Source organism: Amphiprion ocellaris, chromosome 1 (assembly GCF_022539595.1).
Source record: "Amphiprion ocellaris isolate individual 3 ecotype Okinawa chromosome 1, ASM2253959v1, whole genome shotgun sequence".
In the NCBI taxonomy this organism is placed as follows: Eukaryota; Metazoa; Chordata; class Actinopteri; family Pomacentridae; genus Amphiprion; species Amphiprion ocellaris.
This window is the reverse complement of record NC_072766.1, coordinates 8,591,025-8,618,530: the sequence shown is the minus strand read 5'-3', so window position 1 is coordinate 8,618,530 and position 27,506 is coordinate 8,591,025. Positions and strand designations below refer to the sequence as shown.

Below are 27,506 nucleotides of genomic sequence, written 5' to 3'. Positions count from 1 at the left end.
TGGCCTGGAAAACTTGGAAGCCATTTATCTGAGGCGGGGTTAGAGTAATGGCAGTACTAAAATCTTTATGTTGTCACAGCTTTTATTTTAGATCTCCAAGGTTTTAAGACATAAAAAACACAATAAAATGGATTTTTACCGTATGGGACCTTTACAACAGCAACGGTTTGCTTCTAAGAAGGTTTGGTTTTTAGGGTAATTTGAATTAGTAGTTTGATGTGGCTCTGCTAAAGTGCATTTAACTGAAAGTACAGGAATTTACAGGTAGGAGGAACAACTTGTTCTTGCAATCAGTCAAAGGTCATACAGGGGAGATCATAAAGTGAGATGTGACTTATGTGTGATTTTATATGTACTTTTATGGTTAATATGGAATTGTGCCAGAACGGGGTGAAAGGTGAGGGAGAGTTTGAGGAAGAAAAAAAAAGTCAACAACAGTAAGAGTAAGCATCCTCACAGTCATTAACACTATCAATATTATAGCAAAGAAAATGTGGAAAAAGATGTGCAATGGAGGGAAATATCAGTGATAAATGTCAGCAACATGTGAAGAAGTTCTGTCAGGTTCTGTCTGCACAGACAGTGTTTCCAAATAGAATTGGTTAATTGTTGGTTGTAGCCTTTTCATGGAATTTGTGAACAACATTAAAGAAGCATTTACACTCTCAGTGTGCAGCCTTATTGTTTGAGATCTCTTCATTCTATCATTCAAGCCTACTAAGTTTTAGTTTGTATTAGGAATTTTCCTCTACATAAAAACAGTCATTTACACATTCTTTTACACAGAGAGGATAATTAAACTGGTTTGTAGTTCTGGAAAATGTTCCCACTGAGTTTCAAGGCCACATGAATGACAAAATAAAACTTTGAGATAAAATTGTCCAAAGCATACATTGTGAACTTTAGAAAATCTGTCAAAAGGCACATTATACATTAACCAGCATGTCCTGACCAACCACTGAAAGAAGGTTTAGGCTGCATTTATGACAGCTGACGCTGTAATGAGAACCAGATTCAAGATAGAGGAGGAGCGATGATCAGAGCTGACATTCAGAGGCAAAACCAACAGAGACAGGCAGAAAACCACGTGAAATTAAAGACTGACAACTGAGAAAGATATATTTTCATCCTTCAAGATTAAAGAGAGACCAACGAGAATAAACTTATCTTTGGGGAAAAGTTTAGAGACACAAGGGAAAAGAAGAGCAGTGCATTTGACAGTGTGTAAAAGTTTAGGAAATGTTGACCAAGGTGGTCTTGGCTTCATGTGTGGTGCTGTGGATCAGCTCTTGCGCCGTCAACTCTGCTGAGGATCTCATGACCAGAGCTTTAAGGCTGATGTCTGAGACGCCGCTCATCGATGGGTAAGAGAAAACCTCTTTTACATCAAATAAAAAATGCTTTGCATGTTATCTGCTGCTTTACAGCAATAGCAGTAAAGATTTTACATTCTGTTCTGGAAGTCCGCATATGGAAGGAATTTCTAGTTCTCATCCTGCAAAACAGGCAGGTTTCCTTCCTGCTGTCACATTACAGTTGATGTACGTTAGGAAATAAAACACTTTGAGACTCTAGATTTAGTTGACTTACTTTAGCTTACTACTCTTTTTTTCAGCCATAATGACCTGCCTTGGCAGTTTCGCAAGCAGTTCAACAATGAGCTGAACAAAGTGGATCTTCACACACTGTCAACAACACACACCAACATCCCTAAGATCAAGGAAGGACGGCTCAGTGCACAGGTATGTAAAGAACAGAATGTACAGTACTGGGATATTAAATGAAGCCATCTTTCCAGGATCAAGGCTTCTGTTGGCAAGCATGTCTTCCAGAACAGCTGGGCAAACTGGTGGGACTATTGCTTTCTTGCAGATTGTTTATATGTAAAAAGCCAAGCTGACCGGCTGAACCTGGCCCCAATCTCCCTCTGTCCTTGCCTTTCTACAAATTTGTGTATTTATGTTTTTATAGACTTGGTTTGTGTAGTTTAAATGTATTGCAATGCACATAATTGCACAAGCTTTCTTATGAGGATATCAGCTTGAGCAGCGTACAGTATATCTGCCAAAATATCGGATCTAATAATATTTTAATCACTTTATAAGCACTTGTACCTTCTAAGTCTTCATTTTTAGTTTTAATGAAACATTATAGGATGAAGATAATTGATTTTGTGCCAAAGGCTTGCAAAAGGTGGATCAAAAGACGTAATTTTAGAATCTGTTCATTTTCTGTCTTTTTAAACCAACAATTAATTAGAAGAAGCTAGCGGCTGGCGGGGAGTCAGCAGAGACAATGAACCAGCAGTGGCTGGTGGGGTGAGTCTGGTTTTGACTGCTGCTGACTAATGATTCGGCACAGCTGCGTTCCCTCAGCAGCTGTGTCCGATTGGCCTGGATCGTCAGAGGGCCAGGGGCGCCGCCCAGACAAGGGAGGGGCCATGACAGATTCATTTGTATGCAGATGATACAGTTGTCTGTATACCCAATTTAAGCATACATTTTTTGACGTGCCGCTGCAACAAATAACAAAAAAAAAAAAAAAAAAAAAACAGGTTTGAGGAAAGCAGACAAATAGACAGAGTAAAGACAAGTAAAGGATTTGAATACTTTTACCTCCCTGTAGACCTCTATCTGCTATCAGCTGGCTGACTGGATATTTGCCAAATAGATGCCCAGATTTTTTGAATTTATTCAGGCTCAGTTTTTAATGGCTCACAACTATCCCTGGTCACATTTTACCATATCACCAGTTCTATGCAGTCAGGCACAAGTATACATGAGCATACAAATTTTAAGTAGTGGAAAAAGAGCGCTAATATCAAAGGGCACACAGTGGTGCCGATAATTTATACATTATCCTTTGTTCCTCTCTCAGTTCTGGTCAGCCTATGTGCCATGTGACACTCAGTACAAAGATGCTGTCAGACAAACGCTGGAGCAGATAGATGTGGTGCACAGGATGTGTGAGAAATACCCAGAAACCTTCATGTTTGCCAGCAGTAGCAAAGGTGAGACATTTTGATGTAATTCCAGACATTTAAATGCCTTTGATCCAACCTGCTTTTGCTTCCTGCCTGTATCACACATGAGCTCTTACGTCTGCACAGAAATCAGGGATGCCTTCGCAATGAACAAGGTAGCCAGTCTGATCGGGGTGGAGGGCGGTCACTCCATCGACAGCAGTCTGGGAACCCTGCGCACCATGTACCAGCTGGGGGTCCGATACCTCACACTCACACACTCCTGCAACACACCCTGGTAAGAGCCAACTGTACAGCTGATTTACAGCATCAACTATATTAATCAGTACAGAGTGGTGTGAAATAGTACTGTAGCCTAAAAAATAAATCTGTAAAATAAAAAAAACAAGAAAGCACTGGCAGTTCATCACCCAGATTTACATTATCCTGTAGGAAAGCAAACAAACAAACAAAGAAACAAGACATTTCTGTATTTTAATGATATCTTTATGGGGACAAAAATTATATCTGTAGTGAAAAATAAAACATTTTCTGCTCTCCAATTGTGTACTAACAGTAACAACAACAATAAAACAGAACAATATTTGCTTTTTGAATAGGGTATGTATGGCATAAATAATAGAATATTTATTATTTATTCTTTAGTTATTTGTTCATTAATGTATTATAAATATGGACATTTAACATTATATAATGGTATATCTACAGCATAAAACAGAAAAAGTATGGACAGTTTATTATTGTATGATTTGTTGTATGATTTTTAAAAAACCTGTTCAATAATGGTTCACATAGTCTAAGCTAAACATAATATACATGTAACAATAGAAATCTAACTTTTCTGCTAGCTAATGATGTACCTACAATGAAAGCTACAAATGCCTATAAAAAGTATTCATCCCCTTTAAAGTATTCTCCTTTTATTGCTTCTCAACATTGAATTATCCTCAATATAATTTTGCTTATTGACAAGACTTTACGAAAAGAAAAGAAAAAAGAAAAGAAAAGAAAAGACTCTTTTCAAGCATAATGGTGGCATTGTCATAATGTGGGGCTGTTTCTCTGCAGCAGGCCCTGGAAGGTTTGTAAAAGTAGAGGGCGAAATGAGCAGGGAAGTATAGGGACAAAGTATAGAGCAAAGACATGGCAACATTACATCCAGTAATAATAATGCAATTTAAAAATGTAAAAAATAAAAGATGAAAATACATGTGTACAATAAGTAATTAAGCATAAGTACAGTACAAGTACTTCAAGTTTGTACCTAAGTGGAGTATTTGAATATATTACATTCCACCTTTGTGCACATTTGCGTCTGTATCACACTTTTGACAACATAAACATTACGTGAAGGACCAATAATAAAACAAATGCACGAGGTGAACAGATGTTAGACACATACAGTAGCTTCCTGTGGCTCATTTTCACACCATTGGGAAGAATACTTTCCTTTAGGCATTTATTAACTGAGTTCAACCATGTCTGTGTGGTGCATTACCATCAGTTGAGGTTGTGTTGTGGAGAGTACGGGGGATTCCTGCAGGCCTGCTGTGGTTTCCAGGCAACAATATTAAATTCTCTAGAGATCTGAGTTGGTACACTGAGGTGGCTGCTATTTTTGAGTTAAACGGTTGCAGCTAACAGTGATTACGCTGCTGAAAGTAGCTGACTAGAGGAAACTTTGAGCGCCATGCCATCTCCTAGAAATAATGTTTCTGCATTCATAAATTGCTTTACTAGTGGCGTTGTGACTAGTTGGATTGCTCTTAGTTGTGTATACATATTTCTATCATACATGCATCTCTTTTACCTGTCTCCTACTTTGGTCTGTGTGAGGTCAGAATGTGTTCATGTTGTGTGTCTGTAAGATCACATCACAAAGCACCGTATAAAGTTTGAATCACCAAATTTACTCAATGATAAAATGTTAAAGAATACTTAACAGTAGTTCTCAAGCTAGAATGTGATCTCAGGATCATTGTTGAATTTTTAATTTCAATTCCAGTTTGACTTTTTAATGGAAACTTTCTCTTATCAGGGCGGATAACTGGCTTGTTGACACTGGATCTGAGCCATCTGAACACAATGGCCTGTCTCTATTTGGCAAGGTCAGTCGTACAAGCAGGCACTGGCAAATCATGTATTTAACGTGTAAAAAATATACTTTTGTGCAATTTTACATCAAGTGCAAGTTATCTGGATTCCCTTTGTTACAGAAATGACTAAATAGTGCTGTCAACATGTGCTATAATAAGAATGTCCTTCTCTTGTGCAAATGTGTCTTTTTGTGTTTGCACTATGTTCCTCCTGTGAGACAGATTGATATTGTGCCTATAAAAAGTATTCAGTTATGTTTTATTGTATTACAACAGTGAATAAAACTTTTGTAAGGGACACTTACATCAAAGAAAGTTAAATGGATTGCAAAAGATTAAAAGATGTGTGAGAAATGGCTCTCGTCTAATCCAATCCAATCCAACTTTATTTCTAAAGCACTTTAAAACAACACTGTCGACCAAAGTGCTGTACACATTAAAAAACAAATAAATAAATAAATAAATGAATAAATAAATAAACAATACAAAAATAAGACATAAGACACAGGTTGTACAGTAAAAGTCAGCTCTAAGCTGAGCCATACGTCAAGTTAAAAAAATGTGTTTTTAAAAGATATTTAAAAATAGGGAGGGAATCAGCCTGTCTGATATTTAGTGGGAGCTCATTCCACAGTTTAGGAGCAGCCACAGAAAAAGCACGATAACCTCTCAGTTTCTTTTTTGTCATGGGCACCATGAGCAGAGCTTGATCTGCCGACCTCAGTGAGCAAGAAGGGTTGCAGGAAACAAGCAGATCACACAGGTACAGGGGGGACCAACCATGGAGGCATTTAAAAACAAATAAAAGAAGTTTGAAATCGATACGGAGGTGGACGGGGAGCCAGTGGAAGGATTGGAGGATGGGAGTTATGTGGTTATATTTTCGCGACCCCGTTAAAAGGCGAGCAGCAGCGTTCTGAACCAGTTGAAGTCTTGACATTGAAGTTTTGCTGAGTCCTGAGTAAAGCGCGTTGCAATAATCTAGAGTGGTAATAAAAGCATGGATCAAAATTTCAAAGTTGTGACGAGATAAAAAAAAGGCTTCACTTTGGCAAGTTGCCTCAAATGATAAAAACTTGATTTCACAACAGCACTGATCTGGGTATCTAATTTAAAAACAGAGTCCATCTTTACACCCAGATTCGTTACAACAGGGCTTATGACTTGGGTTAAAGAGCCGAGCTCAGCTTTGACCACCCAAGTAGAGTCATTGGGAGAAAACAGCAAAACCTCAGTTTTATGCTCATTGAAATGCAAAAAATTGTAAGCCATCCACAATTTTACTTCTTCAAAGCATTCAAGGAGGGACTTGGACTGTTTCAAAGGCAAATAAATTTGGCAGTCATCTGCGTAAAAATGAAACGACACATCATGTCTATGCAGAACTGACCCAAGAGGCAACAACTACAATGAAAAAAGCAGAGAGCTCACTTAGAATACCAAATGATTTGTATGTCATTATGAGATTAGCAAGATAAGATGAGACTTTAATAACATTATGAATTTGGAGCGAGTTTGATAGCATTAGATTACTTCTGTTTTTGATTCTTTGATTCTTTTACTCTTCTGTATCCTTAAATTTTAATGACCTTCTTAATGATTTTATAAATGTTTTCTTTCTTTTTATAATTGTGTTTTCATCTGCTGTTTTAATGTCCTTGTGAAGCACTTTGAATCACCTTGTTGTTGAAATGTGCTATATAAATAAACTAACTTTAACTTTAACTTTAACTTTAGATCATCAGCAGGGTAGTAAAGGTACTCGTTTGAATATGACTAGAAGATGTGCCAGTGATATGAAACAGCTAAAACCAATTACAAAAGCGCAACTTCAGCACTCTGACTCATTAGATTTTACATTTTCTTTCAACAGAAAAAGACTCTTTAATGTCAAAGTGAAAGCAGATTATAAGGCTTTAATGTGAAGTGGATAAAATATGAAAAATGACAGGAGAAATTAGATAAACATTTTAATTAGGTTTGATATTGTATGCCAATGTTTTCAGTTGCTCATAAAAATAATTGTTGCGCTTTCCTCCAACAGCAACTAATTTTGGAAATGAACCGTTTGGGGATGCTGATCGATCTGGCTCATGTGACTGTAACAGTAATGAACCAGGTTCTGGACATGTCCCAAGCTCCAGTTATCTTCAGCCATTCCTCTGCATACGGCGTCTGTCCACACAAGAGAAACGTCCCAGATGAGGTTCTCAAGAGAGTGGTGAGTCTGTGTATGAGGCAAAAATGAAAGAGACACCAGGACAACTCCACACTGTGCAGTGGTGGAAGATGTCTCGTATTTAAAATCCTATTTCAGTAAAAAAATACATTAAATGTCTCAGAAGTGCTTGTGATGCAGAAAAATTGCCCCCGGGTGTGACATTATATGCCATTATTAGATTGTTGTTACTGCGTAAGCTGCATTTCCTTGTTGTTGCTCCTTGACGTGAAGCAAATTTTAAATTATCTTATGTGCAGTTGGGTAGTTTAGTCCCCCAGCCAAGGGGTCAAGCCTTCCACGGATGGTGAACAGATAAATCTGATGAGATGGTTATTGGAAAAGAAAAAGTCCAATAACATAATTCAGTAAAAGTATAAAAAAATGTAAAAATTGTTCAAATTAATCATTAGAGTCTCTAACACAACTGTCTTTTCTCTCTTATATATATCATTTCCAGCCAGAAAAAAACTATTGTTCAGAAAATAGGTTACTATAAATCAAACTGCATGAATAATTTTGTGCTTAATTGTTCTTTACATTCTGGATGTTGGAAATGATTTGAATACACAAAAACAGAAAGCAATAATGAATATCCTGACTGCTGTGAAATGACCAGTCTACTGGCGCTGTTAAATGTTTTGAAAATAAAACTTCCCTGTCCTGCTTGTTACTCAGATAACACACTCATAAAGGCTTTTTATGACCCTGGCAAGTTGCAAGTGCTTGCAAATTGGTACAATTTAGCTGATTTATGTACAACAGAAATTTCTCGGTTGAAGTCAATAAATCAAGAGAAGAGTTACTGTGCACCACTGTTCAATAACAGATAAAGCAGCAGAGTTACAGCCAGAGGAAAACCACTGAAATAGATTAGAGGTCAACAACCTCGTATGGATTATAGGGAGTCTGAATGCATCTTCTGGCCTGGATCACGTCTTTTCCTGTTCCTTTTGTGCACTTTCATTGCCTAACATAGCAGAAAGGACATGTCTCCTTTCATCCTATAGAATGGAGTTTCGGGGTCACCAAGTGTTTGACTGTTATGTAACATCTGTGTCTCCAGAGAGAAAAAAAGGGAGTCGTGATGGTGAACTTCTACAACGACTATGTGACCTGCAGTAAGACTGCTAACCTCTCAGATGTTGCAGGTACATTCCTGTTATGACCACAACCACTGCTGTAAAGCTGGTGAAACGTTAACATTTATCATCTTTCTAAAAGACCTCCATGTGTGTCCACTTTATTGTTACGCTTACTGCTTTCATTGCAGATCACTTTGACTATATAAAGAAAGTGGCCGGAGCAGATATCATTGGTTTTGGTGGAGATTATGATGGAGTTACCAGGTGAGTTTTAGTGATTCCAGTATTAACTGACAGACAAAAACCCCAGCTTTGTATTGTGAGCCATTGGATCCATAAGCAGTGTTGATGAAGCACATTGAAGGAGTTTTTTGTCTGTCAGACTTTTAATAAATAGCAGTGTTCTCCAAAACTTTGGAGTCACACTTGCTGTTGCTCTTTTAGCAATGGATATTTAATCTTAGAAAGAAACCATTAAAATTTATGACCAAATTTTGAGTCTTCAAATATATATTGAGTTGCTTGGAAACCTTGAAGTAGCTGAGGTGAAAGAGCAGCAAACTAATAAACCATGAGACCTGACATGATAGTTAGGAGTAACTGGTAGGAAGTACAGTCATCTTTTCTGCATGTCACTGTCTCAGACTACCTGAAGGTTTGGAGGACGTGTCCAAGGTTCCCAACTTGGTGGTTGAACTACTGAGGAGAGGATGGACTGATGAAGAAGTCAAAGCTGCTCTTGGAAATAACCTGCTCCGGGTTTTCGAAGGGGTTGAGAGGGTGAGGAATGAACACACACAACTGAACTCTGCGCATGTTTCTGGTTATGCTGGAAGCACCATGTGAACGGGCTCTTAAGTCACATGAGATGGATTTTAGAGAATGTAAAGAATATAGAGGAGAGATCTTCATGACCTGTTAATGTTCACATCACTGGAAAACTCAAAGAAGTTGTGTGATTGCAGAGGTGGTAATGTGAAGGTGAAAAGTAACAGAACATTAACTACATCTTAAAAAAAAAAAAATGTGTTTCATTTCTTGCCTTTTATGAAACTCTCTTGCTTATTTTCTCTACAAGAGTCCAAAAAGAGAAGATTGATACCACTCTTATATCTATATGATAAATATGAAATACAAGTTAGCAGTGGGTGAACTTGGCTTGTAATAGAGTCTTGAAACAGGGGCAGACAGCTACCCTGGCTCAGTCCTAACTGAACAAGAACTATATCATGAGAGTTGGGTTTTCAGTGACTCCTATAACTCTGAAATGTTCTACGTTGGAATGATTAAAAACCATGTGCCTTTGCACAAAAAACAAACAAACAAGCAAACTAACAAAAAAATCATGTTTTTTCATAGATTTAATATAGGTTTTCTGGAAAAAATGACAAAATCTGCTGAGTCAAAATTATACATACAGCAACTTGAATTATCTGCTTTGGTCATGTAGAAAGTTGTGTTAACTAAATGTTCTTCTTGGCATGGCCTTGTAACTTCTCATGAGTGATTATTATTGACTACAGCTGCTGACTCCTCTGAGCCAGTTTAAATAGGGCCAATCTGAGTGACTCATTAGACTCAGGTACAAACACTTCAGTGGGAAAATCTGAGGAAAGTGAGAAATTCACTTGAACCATTTAAAGCAGCTACAGATCCCAAAATTGCCGGTGCAAACAGTTGTAAGTATAAAGTGCATGGCGTAGTTGTATCACTGCTACGATAAGGGAGAAAATGCAAACTGTCACCTGCTGCTGAGAGACAGTTAGTCAGGATAGTCGAAAGTCAACCAAGAATCACTAAAAAGCTGGTCTGCAATGAATTAGAAGCTGCTAGAACACAGGTGTCAGTTTCCACAAGCATGTTTTACATTGCTAGGGGCTGATAGGCTGCCATTCAAGTAGGAACCCCTTCCTCTAGAAACAGCACTTCAATTTAATTTGATTTAATTTGATTTCATTGCAAATTTGCAATGAAAATTTAAAAAATTGTATTCTATTAAGGCTCAACTTAAGTTTGCTGCTGCGCACATGGACAAAGAAAAGGCCTTCTGAAGGGAGGTTCTGTGGTCAGCTGAAACAACTGAGGCCTTTAACCCCAAGAACACCAAAACTACTGTCAAGCATGGTGGTGGCAGTATTATGCTCTGGAGCAGTTCTGCTGCCAACAGAACTGATACTTTAGACAAAGACAATGAAATAATTAAAAAAAGGAGGATTATCTCCATATTGTTCGGGAAAAACCTAAAATCATCAGCCAGAAGGTTGGGTCATGGATGTAGTTGGGTGTTCCAACAAGACAATGACCCCAAACACACATCAAAATGGTAAAGAAATGGCTAAATCAGGCTAGAATTCAGATTTTCCACTAGTCACCTCGTAGTCCTGACTTAAACCCCAACAAGAACCTGTGGACTATGATGAAGCATAAGTCATTAACCACTGAATGGAGCATTGCTTGAATTGCAGACAGGCTCTGCGAATGAATGAACATACAGCTGTCAGTGTTTTTCAGTCTAATGCCTGACATTCTTCTGTTTGTGTGTCAGGTTCGTGACAATCTGAAAGGCTTAAAACCAGATGATGTTCCAATTGCATATGAGGATGTGCAGAACCCGTGCAGGACAAGCTACGGTTACACCGACGATGCTGGAGCTGTTCGTTCAGTCAGCGCACTGACCCTCCTGCTCACACTGGCTCTGCAGATGTTGGTCCATTAACAGCTGAATATGCTGCTGATCAATGCGACTGACTGTATGTATGTATTTATGACTGTAAGGAGTTTGATCATTCATAATATTGCAGTCTGAAAACCATTGTTTTAAATGTCAGATTTCCAACAAATATGTCCTGTGCTCTAAGAAATATAAAATAGCTGCAGTTTACATTGCATTAAACAGCCTATTTCTGCTGTGGATTTAATGATTGATTTAATGATCAATAACTTGCAACAATGTACTAGTTAACATAATGACAAAGACAGTGAAGCAATGATTATCATGTCAAAGCTGAGTTTAGTTAAACCTGAGTCAAAATTTCAACTCATGCCTGTTTTATCCACTGTTATTAAAGCTGCAGTGGGAAAAAGTTTATGTATGGTGATCAGTATTGTGAAACAGAAGTTGTTCTCAGTGCTTTACTTTGTTCAATAAAATAAATAACAATAGCAAAGTCACACAGGTGTAATCAAAATGAACAAATACAATATTCCTGAACCTCAGTACAGACGGTTTCTCAGAGTAGAACATATTTGTAAGAGAAAAGCACCATCTAGTGTTCTGAGAAGGTAACACTTCTGAGTGAGACACCACATTACTGAACGTGGGTCATTCTATCTCACATCATCGGGGCGACTATCTCTGACATGCTCAAGACTTTTTTAAATCCTAAACTATGGATATTTAAAATTGTATCTATGAAATTTTAGATTAGCATTAAATATGTGTTAAGGCATGAAAATTTCCCACCAGAAAAAATCTCACTGTCCCAAAAGATCTATGTATTTGGTTATATTACTTTGCTGTCACCCTAATGACATAGTACAGTGATAATTCGCAAAGAAATTACAAAAAGCTATGTGACAAGTCTCTTCTAAGTCAAAATTCATGATAACAAAGTGGAATCTAAAAATGTAAAATATGTACATATTTGTCTATTTTTTACAGATTCTGAATCAATGTCATGATAAAAAATAAAACAAAAAAGTTTACAGATGTCAATATATGACTTGGAAAAGTGGAATTTGTGGACAATATAACAAGCACATACCATAAATAAAAAGCATTTTTGTATGAGAAGAAAATGTTGGGAATTGTCTTCTTCATGTAAACACTCAGTCATTCACATGCTCTTCTTCACAGAGAAGATGGCAGAAGCTATCAAAAGTCACATAGCACATTAACCAACATGTAATGACCCTTTATCACAACTGATGCTGTAATGAGAAACAGATTCAAGTTAGAGGAGCGCTGAGCAGAGCTGACATTCAAAGGCAAAACCAACGGAGACCAGGTGACAATCTGCACTGATCTGAACAACAAAAAATTTACAACTCAGAAAGTAATCTGCTCTAGCTGCAGTTATTAGAATCAGGATTACTCCAAGGCAATTGGGGGGAAAGTTTAGAGACATAAGGAAAAGAAGAGCAGTGCATTTGACAGTGTGTAAAAGTTTAGGAAATGTTGACCAAGGTGGTCTTAGCTTCATGTGTGGTGCTGTGGATCAGCTCTTGCGCCGTCAACTCGGCTGAGGATCTCATGACCAGAGCTTTAAGGCTGATGTCTGAGACGTCGCTCATCCATGGGTAAGAGAATACCTCTTTTACATCAGATAAGAGGTGCTTCGCATGTTATCTGCTGTTTTCCATATGAGCAACAGCAGTAAACATTCTGCTGTCAGTTGAGAACGTAAGATGAGGAAAAAGCCCTTTTACAGCCATAAATTTGTTATTTGTATTTTGTTTTACCTTAAGCATATTTTTTGTGTCACTAGGATGTTTATTTTGAAAGATGTCTCAGGTAGGAACTATTGTTCAGGTACTTGGTTCCGCCCGTGCGCTAATTAGTGATGTACGCCCTCAGCTCAGAGAAGCATGACATTTTTTACAGCCAGAAAAATAAGTTGTTAAGAAAGGTTAAGACCTCATTTCTACCTCAAGTTGTGGTCAACCAGCGAGGTATGTTTTCTATACTGTGTTTGTGCAGTTTTATGTTTATTTGCCTTGCCTTATTGTTTCTTTATGTTGCTTTTAGTTCGACGGTGGTTCAACGTGGTTCAATGTAGCAGATGGTGGTCAAAGGTGCCTCAAGTGTCCCATTGTGGCATCTGCAACGCCGTGGTGTCATTAAAAGAATGAATCCATCAGTGAAAGAACTCTTTATTGACTTTTAAGACTTTAAGAAGAGGTAGAAGTGATAAGCCCTTTGTTCCTCTGACCTTTGCTAACTGATGTATTTCTTCAGCCATAATGACCTGCCCTGGCAGTTTCGAGCACAGTTCAACAATGAGCTGAACAAAGTGGATCTTCACACACTGTCAACAACACACACCAACATCCCTAAGATCAAGGAAGGACGGCTTGGTGCACAGGTACGCACAGAATAGAATTTACTCGTATATTAAAGGAAGGTACCAACATCCTTTCTTCAAAACAGCGTTTCACAAATTTATTGTGCCAGACTGTCTATATATAAGAAACCAAGCTGACCTGCTGAAGCTGGTCTGACAGAAAAACTCAGATGTACCAATCCCACTCTGTGTTTGCCTTTCTATAAATATATGATTATATATACTCGATCCATTTAGTGTAAATACATTACAGTGCAGATGCTATTGCATAAGCTTTCCTAAGATTATGCAATATCTGATCTAATGATCTTTTAATCACTTCATAAATTATTTGTACCTTGCCACAGAACTTGTACAGTCACACCTAGCTCATGCATTTAATGACTTGCCACTCATAAACATTTAAATCCAAGTTTATAAATGCTGGTGTATTTCAAACAATCAGAATGTTGTGGAGAAATCTCTTTATTTTTCATAATTTATTTCAAAAAGTAAACTTTTTAAAACTAGAAAATTATTTATTCATTACATATCAAGGGAAATATTTCATGCCTTTTTTGTTTTAATTTTGAGGGTTATGACTTATAACTCTTGAAAATTACAAATCAGGTATCTCACATTGTTAGAATATCTCCTAAAATCAACCAATAGAAGGACTTACATACTTACTTATGCAGCTGTTGTAAGATACTGTGCATCCTGCTCCAGGTTATGTAAACAAAACATACATCAAATCAATAATTGAACAGGATGTCATTCTAATAAGAAACACGGCTTCTCAATTTGCTTTATCTGGACACAGTGGGGCCAATAATTCACATGTTATTCTTTGTTCCTCTCTCAGTTCTGGTCAGCCTTTGTGCCATGTGACAGTACAAAGATGCTGTCAGACAAACGCTGGAGCAGATAGATGTGGTGGACAGGATGTGTGAGAAATACCCATAAACCTTCATGTTTGCCAGCAGTAGCAAAGGTAAGACATTTTGATGTAATTCCAGACATTTAAATGCCTTTGTTCCAACCTGCTTTTGCTTCCTGCCTGTATCACACATGAGCTGTTATATCTGCACAGAAATCAGGGACGCCTTCGCAACGAACAAGGGAGCCAGTCTGATCGGGGTGGAGGGCGGTCACTCCATTGACAGCAGTCTGGGAACCCTGCGCACCATGTACCAGCTGGGGGTCCGATACCTCACACTCACACACTCCTGCAACACACCCTGGTAAGAGCCAACTGTACAGCTGATTTACAGCATCAAACACAAACAAAGACGTAGACAATCCTATGCCAGATGAGAGATACAATCCCTCCAGTGGGTTCTGGGAGTCTCCCTCAACCACCAGATGCCAGAACCACCTCTAGTGGCTCCTTTCGACATGTATCAGTAATTCTACTTTAAACTTCCTCCAGATGTCCAAGTTCCACATCCTGTCTCTAAAGCTGAGGCAACCCACTCTACGGAGGAACCTCATTTCTGCCACTTGCATCTGCAATCATTCTTTCAGTCACTACTAAGAGCCTCGTGGTCATAGGGGAGAGCTGGAATGAAGATCACTTGGTAAACTGAGAGTTTTCCCCTCTGGCTTAGCTCCCTTGTTACCATGTTGGTTCGGTACAATGACAGCATTACTGCTGTTGCATCAGCTTGTCTGTCCATGTCACACTGAATTTTCCCATCACTTATGAATGAGACCTCAAGATACTAACTAACTAACTCCTGCGCTTGGGGACAACCCTCGACCCAGAGGGAGCAATGCACCAGTGCATGCTCAAGGTCATAGTCTGATAAAGCCAACAGTACCACATCATCTGCAAAATGCATAGATGCAATCCTGAGGTCACCAAACTCTCGGTCTGGTGACACTCTTCTCATCTGCACCTTGAAATCCTGTCCGTGAATGTCACAAACAGAAATTTGTTTAGAATTTGAATACAGCTTTTGCTTTGGTTGTACAAGGACCGGATTGCTCGTAGCAATGCCCCCGATGCCACATATTCCCACGGGTCCCCAACAGGGCCCCTCAAAGGACATGGTCATAAGCCATTTACAAATCCTATTGTGAACTGGTTGGAAAAGCTGACCATGACCCCCTTCGCAGCTCTGCAAGGGTAAACAGCTGGTCCACTGTTCCATGTCCAGGGCAGAATCTGCACTGTTACTCCTGAGTCTGAGATTCGACAGTTGGTTTGAGCCTCCCTTCTAGTGGCTGACAATATCTCCAGTCTGGATGAGTAAGCCCTGACTTACCTTACCTTGAAGCTGATCAGAGGTCCTCCTCTATAGTCTCTCTAAGTTCCTTCCCCACCTGAATTTTTGTTTCCATCAGTGCTGCAGCTGCATCTCTTATGGTCCACTGGCACTGTTCCCTCTAAGCTGCGCGACACGGTCTCCGCACACAGAAAATCTGTGCTGCGCACAAAAAAAAAATATCCACCCTAAATTGTAAATAAAATAAACACGTAACAATTCATTCTGTGCTATTTTTCAATGTGAGTCAGTGAGTGACCGGTGACTGGCTGCTGCAGCCAATGATGCGATTCACATACGTATTTACCATAGACTGTATATAATGGTATTTACGCAGCTAATCAACGTCAGGCGTCCTTATGTGCAGCCACCGCTGTTGTCATAGATATGAATGAGTACATAAGACACGCCCCCTTTGAGCTGCGTGCTACTGCGAGGCTAAGCTAGTGGGGGAAAAGTTTCAGTGCATTCCGTTGATGTAGACGGCGTGAAAACGGAAACAAGAAGTATGCAAGCTCACTGTGCTGCAAACAATTACACACTGCGTCATACGATTGAGACAAGGAAACTTGGAATGACTTTTCATAGGTAACAATAGTTTTTGGCCCTTTTTTCATGATGAAATCTTGTTGAGAGCTTCCAGTCTATGAGAGCTAACTAGTTAGCCGCTAGCAAAACGCTAAGGTGAGCTAGCAGCTTGACAACCAAATATCAGACGATTAATAGTAGCTGTAGTATAGTTGTATAAGCAGTAGTAGTAATACTAAAAGTACAAGCAGCAGTAGTAGTATAAACAGCTGTTAGAGTCGTAGAAGTAGTATCAGCATTTGTAATAGTATTACAAGTTGTAGCAGCAGTGCCAGTATCAGCAGCAGTAGTTAGTAGTCACATTGCTATTACTACCACCAATACTACCAATAGTAGTTATAAAGCCTAACTCATGTATATCCAGATTACCATCTATGTTCTTCCTCCAAACCCATTTTATGATTGGGATTACAGGCAGTTCTTTAGGACTGCTCTCAAATAATTGAAATGTTACTAAACGAGGTTATACTTATCAAATTAAATAGCTCTGGTCTCCAGTATATTGGCGAATTCTGTTCTTTGTACTTAATTTATTAGCATGATTTCTTTTTAATATGTTGTGTACAGACTTAATTACTTCTCTGTCTACTTTTCTTACTCCATGTAGGTTTCCCAGAGACTATGGGTTGAGGAGGAATTGGAAGTTTGTCGGCTTAGACCTGGTGTCATTCCATCAGTGTTAAAGTTCCCGGCTCATCTTGGAAGAGTATGTGTCAGAAAGACCACGACCAAGCAGCCTTGAGATCTTAGGCAGCGTCTCCCTGAGGTGGGTGTCGACGGTGTTCACAGTCAGGTCTGTGGTAATCCCGTCAAAAAACAAAACAGAAAAAAAATCTAGATTATAAATCAACATGTAACCAAAGCACTCTGTGTATAATGCCATAGTATAGGATGTAGTTCAGAAAATGTCAAAGTATAGTATGCTTTACTCAGGAATAACATAGTATGGCCTGTAGTTCATAGTACAGCATGTTGGCAAGAAAAAAGAAACAAAACATAGATTATTATGTGGTTCAAAAAGCACAAAATGATAGGATGTTGCCTAAAATTGTCATGTATGATATGTGGTTCAAAAAATGTCATAGTGCAGTATATTGTCAAAATATGTAATTCAAGAAAACATCAGAGTATAATATGTCATCTAAAAAATGCCATAGAATAATAATTTCATTGCACAAGTAAAAGTATAGTAACTTTTAAAACTGTTCGAATTCTTATATGTTGCTAAAGAAACAAAAAAAAAACTAAAACAAAAAAAGTCACAGTAATATGTCAATTAAAAAAGCCTATAGTATAGTGTGTCACCCAACAAACATCATAGTATAGCATGTCGCTCTAAAAACGTCACAGTATAGCCTTTAGTCCACAGCTGTCAGTAGGTGAGGAGCAACACAAAAACAGTCCAAACGCTGGTTTCCAGAGGGTTAGACGAGAATTTATTTGAAAGAGTAAGTTTACAACAACACAACATGTGAGGGGGTTAAAAACAAATGGGTGTTAGTAAAATAAAAATAAATAAACAGAACTAAAAGTGAACTTCATGTTGACATTGATGGGCATTCCAACCAGAAACAAAGTAAAAGATAATCAATACGAAAAAAACCTCTTCCTGTTCACCTCTTAAAACCCAAAAACACACCGCAGTAGCACCCTAAACTAAAACTACCAATGGGTTCCCTGTTTTCCTTTCTGAACAATTCAAAGGTCCCTCTCTATCTCCCCACACATCCACCAACCACTGGAACACATCTCCAAAGTTCTGCTGGGCCAGCTCAGCTTCCCCTCAGAAGAAGTGCTGCCACCTGCCAGATGAAGGAGCCTTTTGAGAGGCAGCTGGCATCGTGATTGGACTGTACTTTGGTCTGTTCCAATCCAGCTTCAGCTCCAGAGACGGCAGGCGGGACGAGTCAACGGAGGCCGGATGGACGAAGGCATGCAGCTGAGTACAATCCAGAAAACAACAGAGGAGGAGTGAAGCGGCCCAGGGCCAGAACAAGCAGAGTAGCATCATATGTCTCTTAGAAAACATCATAATAAAGCCTTTGGTATGAAAAAACACCATCATATACATCGTATATTGTACAAATAACATGTCAAAGGAAAGAGACATACATTGTAGAATTGTAGTAATTGTGGGCTGACTGATTTACTGATTATCAGTATTTTATTTTTTACTGATTTACGGTAATAAATACATTTAAAAATGGTGCTACTTTGGCTCTGAACCTTTATCTACCTGTGGTCGCTCTGTCTTCTGGAGTGATTTGATTGGTTATACGTAATGAATAAAACTCCTTTAACTTAACATCTGTAAACAAAAACGTATCAATAAAGTTTTCTGTTAGAGTTTGTGTTCTTCTAAGTTTAACTCCAAGGTTTTAAATACTTTGATTTACTGCAAATGAATATCTACTCCAAATGTCTCACTAATAATCATTATCAGCCTTAAAAACCCACAAAACACCCCTTTATACTTGACCACCTTAGTACAGTCCGGTTCCCCCTTCTATGAATCTGCTTGGAATCTTCCACTTCCTGTTTGTCAAAGTGGCCTTCTACCTGGACAGGTTTTGTTGGAGCTCATGCAACAAACATTTTGGGTAACTGCACTTTAATATGGATGGATGACACTGAATTAGAGTCTGTTTTAATGAGACTGAGTTCAGATGTGTAGCTCTGTCATTAAATAGTAAATTATTTCTCAGAATTCACAGAGTAAAGTCTGAAATGTTTGCTAGGTTAGCGTCCCACATGTTCTTTGGCTCAGCTAAAGCTAACTCTCGCCAACTTCTGGATCTCTTGAGTTGCTTGTTGTTAAATTATCTTGCTAGAGTTGCTGAAGCTCAGAAAGTCTGAGATGTTTGTTCAAAATAAGCTCATTCTCAAGTCTTCTCTGAACTGTCCTCTTTTGTTTTAACTTTTCCTAAACTTAGGAGGTAATGACAGAGCAGCACATCCAGACTCAGTCTCATTTATGTAGAGATTAAACTTCAGTGTCATTCATTGATGTTAAAGTGCAGTTTTTCAAATGTTTGTTGCACATGCTCCCGACCAAACCAGTCCAGGTGGAAGACGATGTGAAGAGAAAGCTCCAGAGGACGAATATCACACATTTACATTGGAAATTAATGTCCTTTAATTAGACATTGTCATGCAAAAGTTGGATTTCCCTTTGTTGAGTGCTTTGTTGATGTGTGTTTCTAAATGTTTTTTGACACTCGGCCCCAAAGATTAAAACCTTCTACGGCTCACAAGCTGCAACAGTTCACACATTATCAACTATCTTTCTGACTAAACTAAGATAAAAAGTGAAAAACTGCCTGATTCCTGCATCATGAATGTAAATCTTTTTAGTTTTTATGACAGTAAACTGAATATATTTGGGCTTGACATTTTATAAACCAAAACAAGAAATGAATTACTGGAGAAAACGACAGATTAATGGACAAAGAAAATGTGTTTTCCAACATATATGGCTGAATTACTCACATTACAAGATACATACAATTTAAATTCTATTTTATTTATATAACATCAATTACAGGTCAAATTGTCTCAAGATGCTTTATTTTTATATTTTTTTGTCATACTTAAACTATGACAAAGTAAGAAATTTAAAGCTCTTGACTAACCCAATTATTTGGTTTTTAAGAGATTAATCGACAATTAAAATAACTTTCTCAACTAAAACTAATAAAAATGAGGTCAGATAGAAGGAACAGTTTTAAATACTGCAGTCCCACGACGACAAGAATAGAGTTTGTCAACAAAAACTAAATCTGCTGGTGGATTCCATTAAAGTCCTAATAAATGATAATAAAGTGTGATACTAAAGGTTTGTGGTGCTAAAAATGTCCAAGTAAAGATATGAAGTTGAACACCTGGATGGAGGTTGATAAAAGTTGACCTCCCTTCATTTCTCTGGAGCGAGTCCATGGATTTTATGGATGGTGGTTAAAGACCTGCTCTTCTAGTGGTCTTCCTTCTAGTCGCTGTAAAAAGTCAGTCCATCCTGGCCGACTTCAACACCTCTTCATGACAACTTGTTCTGCCTCCGACCTTGTGGAAACTCCAGAAACTCGGGAAAACCTGTGGAGACTCGAAGAACTCGTGGAGACTCGAAGAACTCGTCGGGCGGGGGAAGGTGTGGTGGGTGGTGGGGGGAGGTGGGGGAGTAGAGGGGGGAGGCCGCTACCCACCTCCCCGCCTACTCTCCGCCCTGACTCCACCTAGACTCCGCCTTGGCTCCACCTATGTGGTCACTTCAGGAACTACGATGCCAAAGGGACGACGAATTTATGTCTTTTCATCTGATCTGTAGCTCAGTGAGTTAAGGATTTGCCTATGGAGCTGCAGGTCGCTGGTTCAAGACCAGACACTTCTTAAATTTTATCAAAATCCTGACAAAGACAAAGAAAGAAAAAGGCCGGTGGTGGGTCTTGAACCTGTGACCTTCCAATTGGTAGTCACTCTTCTTATCCCCTGAGCTATCTGCTCAGATACTAATTCTTCTTTTTTTTGCGCATTTATCATCTATTTTTTGTCGTTTTCAAGTTTTTTTTTAACTCGAGTCTCGACTCGACCATTTTTCTCAGGAGGTTGGACTTCAGCCTTTGTGCTGGAGGGTGGAACCCTCAGTTCCAAGACTTTCCAAAGCCTCCACACCTCCCGAGTCCTCAGGACCTGAGCTTTCACACAGTCTGAGGGCTGAAATTTTCTAAGTCCCACAGTAGTTCTCTGTTAGTTTGAACCTTCAGACAGTCTGAGGACTGAAATTTTCTAAGTCCCACAGTAGTTCTCTGTTAGTTTGAACCTTCAGACAGTCTGAGGACTGAAATCCTCTAAGTTCCTGAGTACTTCTCTGTTAGTTTGAACTTTCTGGTTAACAGAAACCTTAAAACTTGTGACCATGAGTCTTGATTTCACATTTAGACCATCCATCTGAGTTCTTCTCAAACCTTCACCTGTGGGTTTTTTAGAAATCCTGAACAAACTTTGATTCTTTTCACTGAACAGTAAAGTTTTTGGAGATCAGAAGGTAACATTAGTTTGATCGATGCCTTCAACCTCTAGTAGACTTTATCTGGAAAGCAGTTTTCTGAAATGAGTTCTTAGTAAATCTGTCCACAATCAAACCAAGAACATAGAAAGAGGAAATGTTTGAAGAAACAACTTGATGTTTTCATTTCAGACTAGAAAACACTTTGAGGCCTTTATCTGTTTTTGCTCTTTTGATCATTTTATTGTTTCTTCTGTTTAATTTGATCTTCTAAAGTTTAACTGGTGCCCTTTCAAAGGTTTTATCTTTAGTTTGATTCTTCTTAAATGTTTAGTTTTGCTCTTTTCTCACCTTTTATTCTGTTCTAATGTCTGATCTGATTTCGAAATGTTTTGTCTTTTTAATGTTTAATTGTTGTTTTTTCAAATGTTTTATCGGCTTGTTTGAAAAATTTCCTTTTCTTTCCCAATGTTTAATTTTTCGATTAAATCTTTGTTAAGGTTTTTCTTTTTAAATGTTTTACCACCGTTTAATGTTTAATTTTCTTTTTTAATGCTTCATTGTATTTTCTGTTTAATTCCTATTTAAAGTTTTATTGTCTTTAAGATTTAATTTTCTAATTAAACATTTAATTTTTTAATTAAATGTTTTGACTTTTAAAGGTTTAATAGTCTAATTAAATGTTTTGTATTTTTCTAAATGTGTAATATTCTTGTTTAATTGTATTTTTTAAATGTTTAACTATCTAAAATATTTCATCTTTAATGTTTAATATTTTGTTTAAAATTTTTTGTTTAATTTCATAATTACATGCTTTGTATCTTCTGTTTAATTATCTAATTAAATATTTTGTCTCATATAATTTAATTGTATTTGTTTAATTTTGTTTTTAAAAGTTTTATTGTATTAATTTTTTTTCCTTTGATTTAATTGCTTTTTTATGTAATTTATTTCTTTAATCTTTTTCTGTCAAGATTTTAACCCCAACCTTAAAAATGAAATAAACCCTTAAATCACAATGAAAATACTTCTGTTGTCACAATCATGAGTTAGTCAATTATTCAGTTTATCAATTCAACTTTATTTGTTTAGCACCTTTTACACAGATGACAAAACTAAACAAGCAAAGAGAAAAAAAAACTATGCTAAAACTATGATTAAAACTCAAAAACATTAAAAAAAAAAAGATTTAACATGGTAATAAAATATGTTGTGTCCAGGGGATGGAGGGAGTTTATTAAGGTCTTCTTGGGCTCACATGGTAAATCATTTAAAATATAAACTTGATATTCAGTCTAAGGAAACTGCAGAGCGACAGAAGAACCAACAATATCTCCTGTTTTCTCCTTTAATGAGTCGACTCTTCTTGTGCTTTCAGACCAAAGAACTACAGACTCTTCACAACCTGCTCAAACTCTTGGTACAGGACCTCACCACACGGGTCAAGAAGGTTTCCTTCTCATTTCTACTCTGAAGATCACCTTCTCCTGCTCAAACTGCTGACAAATGTTTTTGCTGCTCTAAAGTCTGGTCTCCAGAACTTCCTAAAAACTCTCAAAGTCTCTTCTGCTGCAGGTTGCTTTGTTGAACTGTTGCAGGAAACCTCACTAAACCACATGGAGGGGCCTCAAGATAGTCGTCCAAATGAAACCATACAAAAACCAAACTAGCACAACCCAAACGCTAAAGTCTCCTGCAGCCTACCAGAGAACCTCTGAGAACAGAGAATCAGGACAGGAACTCTTACCTTCTGGACAACCAACGTTGGTTCACAAACAAGAATACAGAATGTGTCTGACCAAAAACCTCTGAAGACTCACTACAGCCAAGATAAAGACACAACTCAGCTGTACCAAATCCACTAATCACTGCACACATTAGCACCATGTGCTAACTGTGGCTAAAGAACCACATTTACCAAGACAACTATCCAGTACAAAGCCCTAAAACACACCAAGAAACACATTAAAGATGATTTTACTACTGGAAGCTGCAAGCCAATGCCTAAAGAACAAACTGAAGCAATGGAGTCAAACCCGGTTCAGTGGTGGAGAAGCAGAGGAAATGTTTGTCTGCAGCTAAATAAAGCAGGAAGACAGTGAGCTGCTCAGGTGTTCCTGATAACACCAAGCAGCCACCTGGACAGCCAATAGGAACACAGCTTACTGGAAGTCCAGAGGGCTGGCTTAGTGAAGGAAATTTAATTTAAAGTTGAAGCAGAAAGTTAACAAAGAAAGTTGAAAACCACCTTCTGATCCCTGAAATCTCTGAGTTTTCACACAAAGAACACCTGAACATGTCAAACTGGTTCCATAGTAGAACCATCATTGTAAAAACGTCATAGTATGGTGTGTTGCTCAAAAAACATTAGGACCTGGCTGTCAGGGGACAAACATGTAAGAAACATGAGAACAGAGAGAATCCAACCAGTAGGTCACAGTTTATCATCCCCCAGTCATCTCCTGAAGTCCATATGGTGAGAGACATCAGTATCTGGTTGTTAATTTACCAGAGGATGCTTATAATCATGCTGATGTGGTCTGTACTCTACAGTATTTTAGTGACTCAATAAATGCCTGAGTTGTTTTTTTAAAAATGTTTTTTAGTTTTTAATAAACATTTAACAGCCTATATGTAATCAATAAATGGCCTTTGCCTATCTTAAGAAAAATTCACTCAGAACTCTGATATGTTAACAGTACTAAATAAATCAATAAATACATGCATACACACAAAAATAAGTTAATACATTAACTGTGTTAAGATTTAGATTTTTAAAAAAGTTGTTTATGTTTTTGCAGAATCCAGTATTGCTCACTGGTTGGTCATTACATTTTGTTAGTTTGATTTCACTGTTTAAAATGATGCCACCTCTTTTCAGACAGAACCTGTGATAATAAAACAATACAAAATTTTTAGTTCCGTGTTAATAAAGTACTTAAAGCTTTAAGTATGGCTAAATGCTTTTTTCAAAATTAAATATATCACTCCTTAGGTGGTAGTGGCCCCAAGTTCGGTAAAGTTGGAAAGATATTCACAGATTCAGACTTCCAGCATCAATAACTCATTAGATATAGGTTGTCAAAACATAAACGGTGCCTCTTTCCCATTGTTGCAAGGCAGACAATGTGCTACAAGCCCAGTTTTATCAAAAGTAGCTGTCTTTCAAGCTACAGGAATAACATTGGTGTCTATGGAGTGAACAGGGTCCGTCTGCAATTTGCAAAACCGCTGCAACAGTAAAGAGAGACAAATATTCAATAACTTCACTCTTATACATTGTAGTGTCACTAAAATCACTGCAGCCTTCAACTGGCTCCTGTTGACAAAGTATTTTAACAGAAATGTAAATGCTGTAATTTGATTCTTTTAATGAACCATGTAACTTGAATGGATGTGATGCTGGTGTGACCACAGTGCACACGTCTGATGTTGCTCACAGTGGTCCAAGGGACGCTCAGGGAGTTTGTGTGTTTGCTCACACTCAGGAAAAATTACAGGGAACATTGGTCCCAATAGCTCTCTAAACATCTACAGCTGATCCAAAATGCTGCAGCCAGAGTACTGATGGGAGTTTAGCAAGAGAGATCATATTTCTCCTATACTGGTTTCTCTTCATTGGCTTCCTGTTAAATCTAGAATAGAATTCAAAATCCTTCTTCTGACATATAAAGCTCTTAACAACCAATCTCCATCATATCTTAAAGACCTGATAGTACCATATTATCCTAGCAGAACTCTTCGCTCTCAGACTGCAGGCTTACTTCTTGTTCCTAGAATCTTTAAAAGTAGGAATGGGAGGCAGAGCCCTGAGGGGTCAGCTGGGAGTCTTCATTTGCACAACTGACTTCCCCTCTTGACGTCCCTTTAGTTTGCCCCTAGTTATGCTGCTATAGGCCTAGGCTGCTGGGGGACCTCTCTTGATGCACTGAGCCCTTCTCTAACTACCTTTGTATTTACTATATATACCATTATTGCATTACACTCACTCTGTTTCTCCCTGTGTCCTTTCTCCGAGTGTCCCTGGTCCCAGAGCTGGATGCTTCAGATGTGTGGTTGTTCTCCCACCAACTGGCCTAGTGTCCACTACGCTGGGATACTGTGTGCTGTCCTTCCTCCAGCCCACTGTTTCCAGCTGCCTATTTCCACCAGTCTGCTCTGCATCACCCTCACTATACTTGATTTGCTCATCTACTTACTGTTTGGCTTTTACTACCAGCTATATGTAGTATATTTAAAGCTGAGCCGTACCCCAGTAAACTATGAATCAATTTCAATGTTAGCTTTTACTTTGTATGTATCATCTAGCTTATCATACTGTATCCAATGATATGTTATATGTTCCTTGTTCCCCACAACCCTCTTCTCTCCTCCCTCATCCCTCTACCTCTCTCTCTGTCCCTCTCAACCAGTCGGCCAGCAGCAGATGGGTCCCCCCACATTACAGCCAGGGTTCTGCTCAAGGTTTCTTCCCTGCTAAAAGGGTGTTTTTCTTGCCACTGTCTCCTTAGGGCTTGCTCTGGGGGTTCAGGCATATGGGTTCTGTAAAGCGTCTTGAGACACATTATGACCTGTAATTGAAATTGAATTGAAAATACACTTATATATAGCATAGATCTCAAAATTGCCAAAATTGCCAAATCAGATGAAAGTCATGATACATTTCTGTCCTTTAAGACTGTTGGATATTATCACGCAGCGCAACTTTGACGAATGGCAAAATTACAAGTGAGCTCACTTTTGTCTACAGGTTGAATTTTGTTGAAAACCTGAAACAATCATCTGCCTGAAATAATAAAAACACCCCAGAAAATAGAACACAAGGATGATATGAGTTTGTCTCAAACATGAAGAGTTGGTTGCTTCCTTCTAAAACAAACAGAAAAATTGGATGTCCACTTCTCAACAAAATACAAAAAACAAGTGAAAGAAGCTATTTTATTTTTAGGGTTAAAGTAAGTCACACAAACTGCGACACCAAAGCCATGTATCGTCATCATTTTATCAACCAACCAGACTGAAGGGGGTACCAACAAAAAGTGTGTGACATTAAAGTCATCTGATCTGAACCAATTTGTCTGAAGGAAACTGAAATCTCTCCTGGGTTGAACTTTAAAATTAAACTGTCATATAGAAAGCTGAACCTTTATCTGATTTAAAAAACAATCAGGTCTGTTACTTACAGATTTTACAGCATTAAAAACTGGTTTAATTCAATTTTGTACAAACATTAGTAACACAAAGTAATATTAACTGGGATTGCAATGGATTTACATGTACATGAACTCATGACATGACAATTGCTAAAACAATTTTACTTACGAAAAAAAACCCCACATTTATGTTTAAACTTTTGCTCACTACATTAAATCAGACCAACATCATCTCTTCGCACTCAACTCTGCAGAAATTGATACCAATATTAAATTAACTCTTAGGTCTTTAGTCAGAAGTATGTCTCCAGTTGCCTGTCTTTCCGTTAAATTCAATGTGCTTCTGTAAAAGTTGAGGTTGACAGGATTTTTAAAGATCCATGTCTCACAGTCTGACATCCAATAAACTCATAGAACCATTGCTGAGAGTGTTTTAAAGGCTCTTTAAATCTACAGGGACCTATTTTTACCCTGAAAGATGTAAATGATTTGGGTGTTTTTTTCAAGCTTTGTTCCTATCGTTGTTCCAGCACTACAGCGTCTTACCTGTGTGAGTTCTCATGTGACGTCTCATATGCTGATGCTTGAGTTAAATCTCTCCCCACATAATTCACAGGGGTAAGGCTTCTCACCAGTGTGAGTTCTCATGTGAGAGTCTCATTGCTGATGCTTGATTAAATCTCTCCCTACATATGTGACAAGGGTAAGGCTTCTCACCTGTGTGAGTTCTCATGTGACGTCTCAGTGCTGATGCTCGATTAAAATCTCTCCCTACATATGTGACAGGGGTAATGGCTTCTCACCTGTGTGAGTTCTCATGTGGACGTTCTCAGTGGCTGATGTTTGATTAAATCTCTCCCTACATATGTGACAAGGGTAAGGCTTCTCACCCTGTGTGAGTTCTCATGTGACGTTTTCAGTGCTGATGCTTGATTAAATCTCTCCCTACATATGTGACAGAGGTAAGGCTTCTCACCTGTGTGAATTCTCATGTGGACAGTCAGAAGGACTACTTTGACGGTCGCCAGTCTGTCGCAGGGCTACATACATAGACAAACAATCACTCTCACAT

The 27,506-nt window shown here is 38.2% G+C and overlaps 2 protein-coding genes across 2 annotated transcripts in view; both read left to right on the top strand.

Moving 5' to 3' along the window:
• The first annotated feature begins 1,015 nt into the window (after positions 1 to 1,015).
• On the top strand, positions 1,016 to 12,180 carry dpep1 (dipeptidase 1). The gene is made up of 10 exons (XM_023287608.3): positions 1,016 to 1,364; positions 1,616 to 1,742; positions 2,878 to 3,010; positions 3,110 to 3,260; positions 5,022 to 5,091; positions 7,124 to 7,300; positions 8,364 to 8,448; positions 8,571 to 8,646; positions 9,027 to 9,162; positions 10,928 to 12,180. Exons 1-10 carry the CDS (start codon positions 1,240 to 1,242, stop codon positions 11,096 to 11,098), a joined length of 1,251 nt encoding a protein of 416 aa, XP_023143376.2. The 5' UTR covers positions 1,016 to 1,239; the 3' UTR covers positions 11,099 to 12,180.
• A 155-nt stretch (positions 12,181 to 12,335) lies between these two features.
• LOC111580049 (dipeptidyl aminopeptidase-like protein 6) overlaps positions 12,336 to 27,506 on the top strand; it is a 33,449-nt gene continuing 18,278 nt past the window's right edge. Inside the window, exons 1-4 of the mRNA XM_055009998.1 lie at positions 12,336 to 13,053; positions 13,130 to 13,466; positions 14,290 to 14,418; positions 14,518 to 14,668. Of these exons, the coding sequence (XP_054865973.1) occupies positions 14,397 to 14,418; positions 14,518 to 14,668 (173 nt within the window). The 5' untranslated portion in view covers positions 12,336 to 13,053; positions 13,130 to 13,466; positions 14,290 to 14,396. The remainder of the gene's footprint in view (positions 13,054 to 13,129; positions 13,467 to 14,289; positions 14,419 to 14,517; positions 14,669 to 27,506) is intronic.